Source organism: Pteronotus mesoamericanus, unplaced genomic scaffold (assembly GCF_021234165.1).
Source record: "Pteronotus mesoamericanus isolate MK-2021 breed Mesoamerican mustached bat unplaced genomic scaffold, CSHL_Meso_final contig_22, whole genome shotgun sequence".
Taxonomy (NCBI): Eukaryota; Metazoa; Chordata; class Mammalia; order Chiroptera; family Mormoopidae; genus Pteronotus; species Pteronotus mesoamericanus.
This window is the reverse complement of record NW_026555090.1, coordinates 5,328,476-5,342,559: the sequence shown is the minus strand read 5'-3', so window position 1 is coordinate 5,342,559 and position 14,084 is coordinate 5,328,476. Positions and strand designations below refer to the sequence as shown.

Sequence of the window (14,084 nt, the reverse complement as noted above, 5' to 3'; positions counted from 1 at the left end):
TCTCCGCGCCTTCTTCCTCGTGAGATATTCACGTGAGTCCCTTCCCTGGTGTGGACCAGGAACACGCAGCCTCGAGTGCATCGGTCCTCCCCTTTGACAGCGAATACAGTAAAGCTGTCATTGTGATCAGACTAGAGCGTGGAGGCACCGTCCCAAGAACCACTTCTTCTTGGCAATTCGGGGACCAACAAACATCCCGAAAGTAACTTTAAATTGCCCGCGAGCATTCCGCGGCCAGGCCCTGCCCATCGCATGGCAGCTCTCGAATCCGGCCAGAACACGCCTGGAAGCCTCTGAGAGCGGGAGGCGCGAGCCCGCCTTCCGCCTCCGATCTTTTCTCCCGGAACACCGAGCTCCTCGCGTTTCCTGAAAGAACCACAGGTCTCCGACCTCCAGTCCGGCATTCTCAGGCGAGTCCCACTAGGAACACCTTTCAACCACACTCCTTTACTTCCGCGTCCCGCTCGCCGGAAATGACGGGTCGGAAGTGTCTTTCTCTGACGGGGGCGGGGAAGGAAGATGGCGGCGCCCAGCAGCCGGTGAGGAGAGAGGACACGGGGATCCCAGGGAGCGGTCAGACTCGTGCGTTATGGCCACATCCCCGCACACTCTCTCCTCACGCCTCCTTACAGGTACTGCATCGCTCTCGGGCATGACCTTCGGGAGAATTCTCTTCTTTTTGCCACATACTGCATCGTGGTTCCGGCTGGCTGCAACCTTGGGAGCCCTTGGCGAGGTCGGCTGGGCACCGGTGGAGGGGATGTGACCTTTGGAGTAACCTGATGTGAAGAGGCCACGGAACTAGGGTCTAGTCTTGCAGTGTGGTTCTGGTGGTACACGGCGGCTTCCGTCCCGCTACCCTGGAGCGGCGGTCGGTGTCTGGCGCTTTTTTTGGTTTTCACAGAGTGGAGGCTGGAGAGAGAGGACGGGGGAGAACCCTAGCGCCACGAGTCTTTTGGCTTAGCAGAGCCTCAGTTCCTAGCCACTGGCTTGTGGGGACAGCAGAAGCGCTGTGCGTCCACTCAGAAGCCTCCTTCCCATGTGAAAGGGTCATGGTGATAACGACGGTAATGAAAATGATGATGACAGCTACAGAGAGCAGGCCGTAGCTTCCGACTTAGTTTTTTACCCTTCAGCGTGGTCCCTTTGTAATCTTCCCACTTGAAAAGCCTGTAACAACTTTATGTTAAAGGTGGAATGTGCTTCCTTGGCCCTTGGCAAGGACTTAGCTCAAATGTCACCTTTTCAGAGCCACCCACCCTGCCTGCCCTATCTACAGTAGAGCTCCTGCCCCACAGGCAGTAATTTTTTATTTACATACGGGTTTATTATGTTTCTCCCAACGGGAATATAAACATCGTGACTGTAGGGACAGTTCTCTGGGTCCCCTCGGTGACCGCGGTGTGCGGAACAGTACCTGGTGTACATTGTTGGATCTCAGTAATTATTTGTGAATGAATGATATTTGTCCTGATGGAGTTCTTAAAGAGGACGTTGAGAATTATTTTGCCTCCAGTAGTTCAGGATGATAATTAATGTGAGGAATGTGTTGCTGCTGGCCCATATTGGGGGTGGATAGGAGAATCCAGGGACTCCTTTTTGGTCAAATCCCAGAAGCTTTTCCCAGGTCCCCTGCATCACAAGCTCTTTGAAGCACTTGGCAGTATTGATGGCTGTGAATGTATGAGATTCCTTTTTTCTTTTTCTTCATGGCATTATTTTACGAATCTTTTCTGCTCTATGGGGTCTCAGGGCAAATCATTGGACATTTCTGGAGTTGGATTTACTCACCTTTAAAGTGAGGCAATTGAATTGGAGGATTTCACAGCTTCCTTGAGGTTCAAAAGTGGGAACAAGGGCGGGAAGTGGGAGGGAGTGCGGATGAAACAAGGTTGGCCTTGATTAGGTAGGTGTTGAAGCTGGGGGTAAAGTAACGAGACTTGGTGTATTCTTCTGCTTTTGTCTATGACTGACATTTTCCAGGATGAATTTTCTTTTTAGGTCTGTGATTACTTTAAAATTACTTGCTACCACCTACCATCCCTGACTGTGAGCGTTCTTTGATCCTGACCCTAGACACTCATTCTCAGAGAACTCGGCCTTTCCTAGTGCTTGACTTACCACCTCTGTGTGGAGGGCTTTCCAGTTTGGGTTCCTCACACTAGCTGTGTTTCTGCCTTTCTGTTCTGAACTCTCAGCTTTCTGTGGTTGAACTCTCAGCCACTCGGCTGCTCAGAATCCCCCAGCTCCATTCCGTGGGCTGCGTATACATATGGTCCACATGGTTTGTTGCTGGATCAATCTTTTCACACCTGGTAAGAAGGAATCAATAGACAGCTTAGCTTTTTGAAGCTGTGAACGTAATCGCCAAAAAATCTGCTGGTAAGTGGTCTGTGTGACTGACTTTGATCCACTTGGAAGATGCACTACCAGAGCTAGATGTGGAAGCAGTGTGGTAACAGGTGGCAGAGAGGTAATCTGGGACTTTATTAGGTATCTAATGGCCGTGTCTGAGTTTGCTTCTTAAAATTCAAAGTATTTCATAGCCATTGAAAGAAAATTCAGGACCTTCACCCCGCTCTAAAAGCCCTGCATTCATGACTCGTTGTTGATTGTGAAGGGCGGGTATGGTCACGTGTTCCCAGATTGGTAATGTAACTATTGTAAATCCTGTGCAGTTTCAAACCTAAATTTGTTTACATAGGGCTGAAATGGCTTTGGATTTCTAGGCACCAAGTCATACAAATGTAACGTGTTTTGACTAAATGTAAAGTGTTTTCATCATTTAAAAGTGAAGTTTTCTAACTGTGTTTTTTCTCTTTCTTACCACCATTCTGTAAAATCTCAGTTTCACCCACTTAGTCATGAGAGATGTTTTTCCAGGTGGTTCTTTCCCTTCCAGCAACATGCATTTTTCATTGTACCTGAAAAACTGAAAAACGGTTTTAAAATTATGGCCCAGAACAACAAAAACCTTGATGTCTTCTAGACATGATTATTTAATATTGAAATCCTGTTATCTTAGAGAACAGTGTTAAGACTGAAAAGGGAAAAATATATATCATCAAAATTATAAATAAAACTGAAATATCAGGAGACTGATTTTAAGAAATTTCAAAAAGCACTGACATTCCTTTAGTTAGATATATACATGTAAACAGCCATTCACATCTGTGGACAACCAAGCATTTCGTAATTAACTGCGGTTTGAGAATCTGATCGCAGTGAAGGAGCCATTTATCTCCAGTCCAGGGTAACTGCCACGAATTCCAAAGGGCATCGACAGTTCTTCCCTCCGTTCAGTAAGCTATGGAGGTGGACCAGTCATCAAAGGTTATTTCAGTATTATACAGAAAGCAGTCTGCTGTCTGTTTAGCAAGAATGAGTGAGGCCCTGCCACCAAGGAACTAAAAAATGTGATGGAAACAAATGGAAACAGTTTGCATTAAGAAGTGCCATTAAAAAAAGTATCCAGTAATAAGGTAGTGGAAAGAGACTTGGAAAATGTGACAGGTAAGGCAAGAGGCTGCGAGCAGGGGGACAAGTGACGTGTGTGATGATGAGACAGCCTTGCTGCAGTGAGTTATAGGTACATGTTTGGGTGGGTAATATAGGTACTTTGGGCTTGAGGAAGAAAACCATTAGCTTTATGGAGCTTACATTAGACAGGGAAGGAAATTACTGAAGTTGGAATGACTGGCTTGAATCCTGCAATTACTACCATAGTCCAAATCTAAGATAATGTGAGCCTGGGTAATAGGAATGGAAAGAAGTAGACAAATTTGACCTATCTTTCATAATTGACTGGACTTGAGAGTTATTAAATGATGCAGGAAGAACTCAAGATGTTCCTGAAGTGATGGTTTTACCTGCAGTAGGGATAGTAGAAAGATGGGTGAGAAAAAAGTGTTCTTAAAGACATACAGCAACCCACCCAGGTGGGTATACTAAGAGAGAAGTTGGAAATACGTATAATAACTCTAGAAATGTGTTGAAGATTAAAAATTATTCAATAATTGCATTTGCTCAGGGATTATATATAGGGTTCAAACAGTAGGAACACAACTGCAAGAGCAGACAGCAAAGGAGAGTGAGAAGTGATGGGCGGATGGCAGCAGGGGGCCGGGAACCTTTGGTGGCACAGAAGCCACGAGAGGAGAGACTCACAAAAGGAGAGTCTGCACCGTTTTACTGTCGAAGGCGTGGCTGGGATGGTACCTTGTACAGAAGCACTGGATTTGTGGATGTTGGAGAGAAGGTTTAGAGGAATGATTAAAAGCCAAATTCCTATACAACAAAAATAGTTTCTTTCTAACGAGATGTATAATCTCATACTTTACTGAGAACTATTTTCTTACCCCTTTAGTTGGCTTACCCGGCATGGCCAAAATATGAATCTGAAAGATATCTTTCAGTTTGCAGTTATTTATTGAATAAAATCATGCTTCTCATTTTATACTTTTTAAAAAGCGATCGAACTGATTGCTTTATATTTTCTTCTTAAAACTACCTATAGTATGGTCACTTTGGCACGTAATAAAACAAAAGCATAATGATCCTGAAATGGAAGATTTTCATAGCCCTGTTGAAGAATTTTGCTGACTTAATCAGGGAGAAAGGCTGATAAATTATATCAATTTACAAACCTGGATTAGATCATTTCAGATTTACAACCCGTCACATATGGGTCGCTTACTATTGTTTGGGCATTGGTTGTGGATAGGTGCCGTATTTGTTTGATGAGAAGCATTCATCACTAACATTTTCCCCCCTTCTGTCTCTTTTTATAGGTTGGGTAGGAGGATGTGTCTGGTATCTAGAAAGAAGATCAGTGCAGGAATCCCCTCATAAGTTTATGCATCTTTTTAGGAACGTCAATAAGCAGTGGATCACATTTCAGCACTTCACCTTCCTCAAACGCATGGTACGTTCAGAAGCTGCTGTCTGCCTTTACTTTCTCTGTATGTGGGAATTTCAGAAATTCATACTGTAAGAAGAGTAGTAAAAAGTACTGTTTGGAAAGGACTTTTATTTAGTGTCCTCTTCAGTTTATTTGGAACTTTAATCCTTTGTTTTGCCTGTTCTTGACTGAAACCAGAATAATTCTGGGGTTCGAACTTAGAAGTATGACCTCAAACTTACTGATTAAGTTTGGTGAAAGATTGGAAATTTCTGGCATATTTTGACTATGCTAAAATTAGGGAAAGCTAAACTATTATAATACATCTTCTTAAATTTTTAAAATTGTGTGAATACATTAGTAATACAGAAATAATTGCTTTAATATTGTTACCCTCCTGTTTTCTTACATTAGCTGTGCATTCAAAAAGTCCTTTAAACACATATGCATCTGACTCAAACAAATTGAGTTTTTAGTAATTTGCTAGGCATTTTGCAGTGATCACTGACATTATACTTCAGTCGTCTTGTGGGCTTGTGCCTCAGTCAGCTCCATGACATGTGGGCAACATGGTGATTTACTCTAAATTACCAGTGAGGGCATTTGACATTTTCTGAAATAGAAAAGCATCACAGAATAGAGAAATGATAGCTGAAAATTCTTAACTATAATGCAAGCATGAAATGATAGCAAATTCATAATCTAATGTCGTAGGTGACATTTTTCTCATCTTTTTTTAACTTAAAATGCCCACTTTAACTTAAAACTTAAGGTCTTATAAAACTTACTGTTTTGATAAGAGATTTAAATTTCTGTTAATGTTCAGACTTTTTAAGTTGGGGGTTCAAGGGTAATAGATGTTTAAAAGAGAAACTCAAATACGTATTATGCCTTTTTTACGCAAACAGAACTCTGGATTCATTCATGAGGTTGTAATTCCTAAGACTAGTATGTGTAATGGAGAAATATCTTAACTAGTCATCAGGATGGGTGGCTCCAAGCCCCAGGGGCACCTGTAACTTACTGGTTGTTGACTGTTGGCTCTGTCAGTTTATTTCTCAGCTTTGATTTCCTCATCTGTAAATTAAAGAGCAATACTAACAATGATCCCTCTTTAACAACTGTTACAAAGCTTAAGTGAAATGTGTATTACAAAGTTACAGCAATACACACTGTGTAAAACTATGCAGTGCCTCGCTAATGCTAGTAGAAATTTTTGCAAGTGAGTGACAGAGACTGTCTAGCCCTAAAGCCCAGGTGCCTTGCTCACACACACCGCTGCGGTGCCGGTGCCACCTATACGTAGGTGACGCACGCCCCCCTCCGAGCCCTCTCCGCACCGTTTGCCTGGGAGCATGGGCAGTCAACACGGTATTTGGGCTCTTTTTGATTATAGAAAGCTTTTTTGTTGTATGTGAATGTTAAACGACCCGTTTCTGGTACTACATTAGGGGAGATTCTGGAGGAGATGAATAAGAAATAGATTTACCTTTTCTTTCAAGGAATTGAAATTCCTAGGACTTCTTAACCGCAGAATTTGAGAACTGTTGCGGAGGCATTAATTGTGTCTTAGTCTAGTCATTTCCGTGTAACGAGCACTCTGATACTAGTTCATGTACCATGTATTTATGAAGTTACAGGAAAATGTTTTAAGTACTGTAAAAGTGAGACTGATGGAAGGTGTAACTGAACGACCGTTTTGGGCTTTGTATAGTAACATGTCCTTTTAAAATTTAGTATGTCACGCAGCTGAACAGAAGCCTCAGCCAGCAAGTAAAGCCGAAGTCAGAACCAGTGGCGTCGCCTTTCCTTGAAAAAACGTCTTCGAGTCAAGCCAAAGCAGAAATATATGAGATGAAACCTTTTTCACCTTCTAGCCTGTCTTTGCTCAGAAAGCCAAATGAAAAAGAGTTGCTCACATTAGAATCTGCCACAGTAATTGAAGGCTCAGTAGATGTGGGAAAAGAGACTAAAGATGAAAAGCAGTGGAAGGAGATGAAGCTGCATGTGGATGAGTTGCCAGGAATTTTGGCTCGACTGTCCAAAATCAAACTCACAGGTACTTTGTTTTTCTGCTATAGATAGATTCTTCCTTGAAACTTTATTTTTAGTTAAACAAAAAGCTAATTTTATTTACTTCCCCTAAAGGAATAATTTTGAAACTGCAGATTCTTAGTATTTTTCCTCTCTTCCATTTAATTGGGATCCGAAATCAAATTTTCTGAATTCTGTTTACTCAGAATTGTAAATAGCATTGTACTAAACATATTGTACTAAAAATACGCTCCTTTATTTGCAATTAAAGTAGCATACTTCTCCTGCTTCTTTCTTGTCCTTGTGTTTTTACACCCGCTGTCCTTTAAAGATGCAGTAAGATAGCGAGTTCTGTGTGAGTTCTAAAAGGGGGACGGACTGCCCTGCTGTGCTGTGTGTGCCGCTCACGCCCACGCCCACGCCCACGCCGTGGCCACCCCCACTCCCAGCTCCCTGCTGTTTTGCTTCTGGCAGGACCTCTGGGACTATCCCAGGTAGGGAGGGATTTCCAGGGCTTCTCTGAAAGGAGGTTTAGGGCCAGATTTTTTACCTAATTGTCGCAAACCGCACCGAATTTTATTGCATGCATTTAGGCATTAACCCGTCATTATGTCGTTGGTTGTTACAGCCACCCTTTGTTGTTATCAGGCAAAGCTTTGTTATTAGTATCCCATGTGACAGCTGAACTTAGAAATAGCTTACTCTGGGGTAACTCTGTTTGGACCTCGTGTGTTCTGGGTCATCCTGCAACTGAAGGCCTGGTCGCTGCTTTTCCTCTTGGACGAGAAGAAGAAATGGGTGAATGATAAAGTTATACCAGGTACTCTTTGAGGGCAGAAGGTGGTAAATACTATTTGTGAGTCAAAATCAGCAAGTAAACAGATGAGACAGAGGCTTTTGATAGCAGGGAAAACCAAAGAAAGAGTGGTTTTTGTTTATTTGTGTGTTTGTTTTCAAGAGAGTAGAGCCTGAAGTCCAGGGTAAAAGGAGGTCAACAAGACATAACTTCTTTCCTCAGTGACCAAGTTCACGTAAAGGAAATCTTTTTTGGAGGGATGACACGTGGACAGAGGGCGTTTGACAGAGAGTCACATTGGAGTTACATGGTGCAACTCTGTAACAGACTAATTTCAGGTGATATTTTTGAAATTATCTTTTAGAGCTTGCTGGTAGCTGAGCAAGGAACCATCACATTTCTAAAGAAGTTGTCTTTTGTTATCATGTTTACATGTTAAGAGTGACTGTGGATAAGATGTGCTTTTAGGACATCACCCAGAGACAGGGCCTCGGTCTGTGGGCACGAGAAGCGAGCTCGGTCGTCAGCAGCAGCAGCTTCTTCCTCCGGGTGCAGCGTCATCGAGCGTGTCCCCTGGTGTCTCCTGCTCACTCCGCGGATTCGTTCTCCCTTATTGCCCCGTTTCTGTCGGCAGTCCTGGTATCCTTTGCTTCTCCTGGAGGTGAAACCTGAGAATCATTCTTTGCTCTCCATTCTCCCCTTCAGTCTAACACCCAGCTGTTACCAGGGGAGTCTTGTGTAATGGCTGTACGATTTCTCATCCCCACTTCTGAAGCTGTCATCCTCGCTCGGGTCCAAACCACGTGAGGTCTCTGGTTCTTGGAGCAGCTCCCACCCGTTCTCTCTGCCTTCCTTCTTGCACTGCAGTATGTGCTGCCCAGGGCTGCCAGGCTCGCTTTCCTAAAACATTGCTTTCTCTGTATTCCTAACCTACTCAGGAGCCTGCAGTTCCTCTGTGTTGCCTCCTGCCTCGACTCCGCCTGATTTTAGAGTAACACTGTAAAGGCCAGGGGTGTGCAACCTTTTGGCGTCTCTGGGCCACACTGGAAGAAGAAGGGTTGTCTTGGGCCACACGTAATCACAAAAAACATCTCACAATGTTTTAAGTAAATTTACGATTTTGTGTTGGGTCGCATTCGTAGCCATCCTGGGCCGCAGGTTGGATACCCCTGTGCAGAAATGATTAGACTCCTCCACAGAAGCATGTTTTTTCTCCTTCCCTGTTTCCTTCTTCTCCAACATACTCATTGCTCCGCGGGAGACCAGTCAGATCCCTTCAGGGCTTCTCCATTAGACCTTCTTTGGCCCGCTTTTGGCTCAAGTTTCCCTTCTCAAAACTCAGAATATGGCTTTGTGGCCAGGCAGACTGAGTTCTGATTCTGACTGTGACTTTACTGGCCAGTGAGGCTTTAGACAGTCCCTTGACCTTCTTAATTCCCTCATCTATAAAGTAAAAATAATAATCAATCATATAAGAATTCAGTCATATAACGCATTGAAAGTACCCAGCAGCATGACTGGTACATGGGAGACCTTGTAGTTTTCTAATAATTACAGGCAAACACTTCATTGCCTGTTTAACATATATTATATTTTCCTAAGAATTTGAGGGCAGAAATCATGCCGGATACTTCTAGAGTACTTCTAGGCGCCTGAGTACAGCGCTTCTCATGGTAGGGACTTGCTCTGAGAAGCAACTGATGGACTGAAGTCCTCCAGAGGAGGGCACCCACAAGGAAAAGGGACGTGGAAACCCCATCACTTGGGGAATGAGATTGTTTTGCTTAGAAAAGAGAAGAAGGGAGGGAGAAAGACAGTGAGGGAAAGGAGAAAGAAGACATAATAGCCTTCTTCAAACATTGGTTCAATGTTTGCAATGTTATTGCAAATAAATGGAGAATTGGTTCTCCATTGATTTAAGGAACAAGGCTGCTAATTCACTGCCCAGAAGGCAGAACTAGGGGACTGCACATGCTAACGGGGGGGTAGAGTCTCTCTCTCTCTCTCTGTGTGTGTGTGTGTGTGTGTGTGTGTGTGTGTGTCTCTGTCTCTCTCTTTCTCTGAAGGAGAGCTCTTAGGAGAACTATAGAACCTTGCCTTGTACGGCAGTGCTCCTTGTCACTGGACTCTCCAAGTGGAAAGAGATCATCTTTGAGGGAAGTTGAAGAAGGGATTCCTGCATTATGTAGTGGGTGGGACGAGGTGATGACGATTCAGTCCCTTCTTAATACTAAGAGACTGCTTGCCTTTACTGTTTGTTACTGGGTGTTTACCACGTACCCCGTGATGCTAGTTGCTGGAGGTACAGAGATAACTCACACATGATCTCTGTCCTTAGTAAGTTGTCTAATGGGGAGACTTTGGACACATACACATATATAAAAATAAAACAACCGTGGTCTGATACATCTGTGTTTTAAGCCCCCCAAAACACTTAATACTTGTTTGATCTTAGCATTCTGAACCTTAGAACCTGTCATGTTTTTTTTACCTGTAAGATAGAGGTAGTGGTACTTACTTCATAGCCTCATTGTGAAGATTAAATGAGATAATTTATGTAAAACATCTGTGTGCCCAGCACCTAGTAGGCACTTAATTAGCGTTTATTGATACTGTTATTACTGCTGTATCCATCATTAGGGAAACTAATGTTATAGGCATTCTGAGCAATGTGTGCATAAGGCAGATGGGGACCCAGGGAGGAGAGAGTTCTTTCTGCCTGTGGAGGGGGTTGCAGTGGATGAGTGTTTACGAGGCAGAAAAGGCAAGGATTGTAAGCAGAGGCCCCCTGGCATGATCAGAAAACTGAAGTCTGCCTGAATAATGCAGGGCGACTTGAGTGTTATGTAGGAAAGGCACTTACTGAGGTAAGAGTTAAATAGGGTCATTTTGTCATGTTGACATGTGTTGGGTTGGCCAAAAAGTCCGTTTAGTTGTTTTCCATAAAATAAAAGACACATTTTTCATTTTCATCAATAGCTTTATTGATTGGGATATTTTGAGTATGTCGGCTATCTCCCATGTGGCATAGCATTGATTGTTCTCAGTTAATGTCTCGATTTGATCGCTCTCACCTTCACCTGGCCTACCTGACCGTGGAGCATCATCCAGAGAGAAATCTTCAGCATGAAACTCTGCAAACCACTGTTGACACATTCAGTCAGTCATAGCACCTTCTCCAATACACCGCACAAAACTTTTTCTTTGTTTCAGTGCATTTTTACCTTTCTTGAAATAATAAAGCATAATGTGCTGAAAATGTTGCATATTTTCTTCGATCTTCAGTATTAAAATGGCTATACAGTAATTTACCAATTTTGATATGTTTTTTTTAACGCATCCTGGTATGCCAACCATCACTATACAGTCTGACAAAATTATTTCAAATGAAGTTAAAGAAAGTCAAGCACTACTAAAGCTATCTTATGGAAAAAACCAAATGAACTTTTTGGCCAACCCACTATTTTATGCTAAAGAGTTTAGCTGTTAAAACGTACTAGTGGAAATTCATGGAAGTTTTTTTGAGGAACGTAGTCGCTTTATATTTGTCTTATTTATTTATCTTTTAAGTAGATTTTAAATACTACTAAAGTAGTATAAATTTAGTGTAAGAAAAAGAAATTAAAATATAGAAACATATATCTTAAACTGAAATAGTACCCATTCCATACATTCTAGATAAAACCCCTACCTAAAATCTAGCCTTCCATACATACACACACACTAACACGCACACGTACACGCACACGCACACGCACATGGGTGGGAAAAAGTAGGTTTACAGTAGAAAATACAAATATATATAATACAATAATTAATAAATAATGCAGGACTAAACTCTGTTTCGTGTACTCACCTATAACCCTACTTTTGACCACACCTGTATATATGTATATATGTATGTTAGTGTGTATATATGTACAGATATAAAGATATAGATATGGTTTTACATTTTAATACAAATGGAATCACTATACACACATGCACACACAGTTCTGCAACTTGCCAATTTCTCTTAACAGTATAGCTTTCACTGACAGTATTTACTTCATTGCATACTATTCCATTATATGGAACTGCCATTATTAAGCATTTCGGGTATTTCCAGTTTTTGCTTTTAAGAGCAATTCTGTGTGTAACTTTGCTGTACATAAGTCTTTATATACTTATATGAGTCTATCTGTAGGATAAATATTTAGAAATGTAATTGCAAGCTTTACACATACTAATTTTGATAGATTGACCAGTTTGTGCCTAAGAAAGATAGTTGAGTTTACGTTCTCTCCAACAGCACATTTCCATGTGTTTGATTTCTTCTTCTGTAGTCCATGCTTTTGAATGAGCAGTCTTTACCAGTGTTGCCTGTTTGATCATTGAAAAAGACTTAGTGTGTGTATCTTAGTTTTTATTTTTTAAGTTTTGGTGGGATTTATCATCTTTTTCTCTATTTTGGTCATTTGTATTTTTTCTTCTATTATTTACCTCATACCCTCGATCATTTCTTAATAATTTTTAAGAGCTCTTTTTAGCATTTCATCCATCATATGCATTAAATTTTTTTTCACAGTCTGCTTTTCCCCTTTACTTGTCATATTTCATTGTTTTATTTTGCTCTACTGAGATTTTAACTTTTATGTATTCAAATTTGTTAGGTTTTCTTTTTTTTCCATGCTTAGAAAGATATTTACTAACCTATGGTAATGAAATCATTCACTTTGGGTTTTTTGATACTTGAATATTTTTATTATATTCTCTAAGGCGTGGGGACCATGTGGAATGTATTTCAGTATAAGGAATAGGGTTGATTAAAAAAACTGGTTGGTAGTACTATTGAGCAAGGGTTGCCTGTTTTTGTACATAAAGTTTTATTGGAACACAGCCATGCCCATTTGTTCTATACCAGCATCATGCTACACTGGCAGAGTTGAGTAATTATGACTGAAAACTTGCGGCTCGGAAAGCCTGAATTTTCTCTCTTGTTCTTTGTAGAGCAATTTTTCTTCCCCCAGCTATAGAACATGGACTGTTGAGACCCAAGGACAATGGACATGAAGTCGGTGGTGGCCAGCTGAGAAGTGACTTGGACTGAACTAAGGCTGAGGCGGGGGGGGGAGTTGGAGAAAAGAGGGGAGAGAGAGAGAGAGAGAGAAAGTGAAAGAGAGAGAGAGAAAGAGAGAGAAGGAAATATTAAGGTACCAGAATTAACAGAACAGCAGATGTGGTAGAGTGGTGAGGAGGCAGAACCAGAAAGGCTTCGCACCCGGCGTTGCAGAGGCCTGGCTGCCGTCCTCCAGCTCTTGGAGGCCTGTGCTTGCCTCTTACTGCCCTGCACTCTCCGCGGCTCCCTGAGAGAGGGCACAGTGTAGTGCCCCTGGGCCAGAGTCCCTGCACTCAGAGGGGCTCTTCTTAGCGCAGTGACCTTGAACAAGTTCCATAATTGGTGCCTCAGTTTACCAATCTGTAAACTAGGGCTAATAATAATACCTACTTCAGAGGGTTGTTATGAGTACAAAGTTAACATTTGCAAATTACAGAGCAGTAACTGTGTTAAGAGCTATATACTTCTCTCTTAAATAAAAAATGCCTGGGTGCGCTCACAGTGTTTGCATTTGCTGCCCCTGCTCTAGAAAAACTCCCAGCCTTTTGCTGTGGGAGACTAGATGAAGGATGGTGTTGAGACTTGAGAACGTGAACACTAAAGGAAGAAACTGCTTGGGGGAAGAAGATGTTGAGTTTTGGACACGTGGAATTGGACATGTGGCATGTCCAGGGAAGAGCCTCAGGGGGCAGGGACAGTTGGCTGTGAGGGACGGGTGCTCAGACGGAACACTGGCCAGAGGAAGGAAGGGGAGGTCCTCCGCACAGAGCTGGCCATGAGCCATGGTGCAGGTCAAGGTTGCCCAGGTCCGCGTGTGACGGAGCAGAGTGGAAGGCCAAGGATAGGACTTTGGAGTACGTCCCCTTTCAAAGATTGGGCAGAGTGTGTTGTGGAGCCTACAAGGAAAGAACATGATCAGAGAAAGGGAAACAGGGAAGGCCTTTCTCACAGAAGCTGTGAGAGAACAGGGTTCGTGAAGGAGGTCGTTGACACTTTTAGATGCTAGGGATATACTAAGCTGCCTGGCCATGGAGAGCTGTTTATTTGGCAGTTAGGAAGTCAGTGTTGACAAACCGCCAAATGAGGAAATAATTATCAATGTTTCCTCTTCTAAGAGTGTTAAAAGACCTACTTTAAATAATTAATGTAAAATAATTTTTTAAAGTTTATTCTCATAATACTTATTTCTTTAGGAACAAAGAGGAAAGTATGATAATTAGTTTATGAATTTTGTGGCCACATCTTTCTCTTCACAC

General features: G+C 42.3%; 1 protein-coding gene across 2 annotated transcripts in view; it reads left to right on the top strand.

Annotated features, from left to right (window-relative positions):
• Positions 1–476: 476 nt before the first annotated feature.
• Positions 477–14,084, top strand: part of LOC129068792 (protoheme IX farnesyltransferase, mitochondrial) — a 118,097-nt gene continuing 104,489 nt past the window's right edge. Inside the window, exons 1-3 of one of the 2 annotated variants that reach the window (XM_054571215.1) lie at positions 477–632; positions 4,791–4,924; positions 6,638–6,959. In XM_054571215.1, coding sequence (XP_054427190.1) covers positions 590–632; positions 4,791–4,924; positions 6,638–6,959 — 499 coding nt within the window. In that variant the 5' untranslated portion in view covers positions 477–589. Of the gene's footprint in view, positions 633–656; positions 1,068–4,790; positions 4,925–6,637; positions 6,960–14,084 lie in introns of those variants that run through there. The other variant, XM_054571216.1, reaches the window with a different exon arrangement.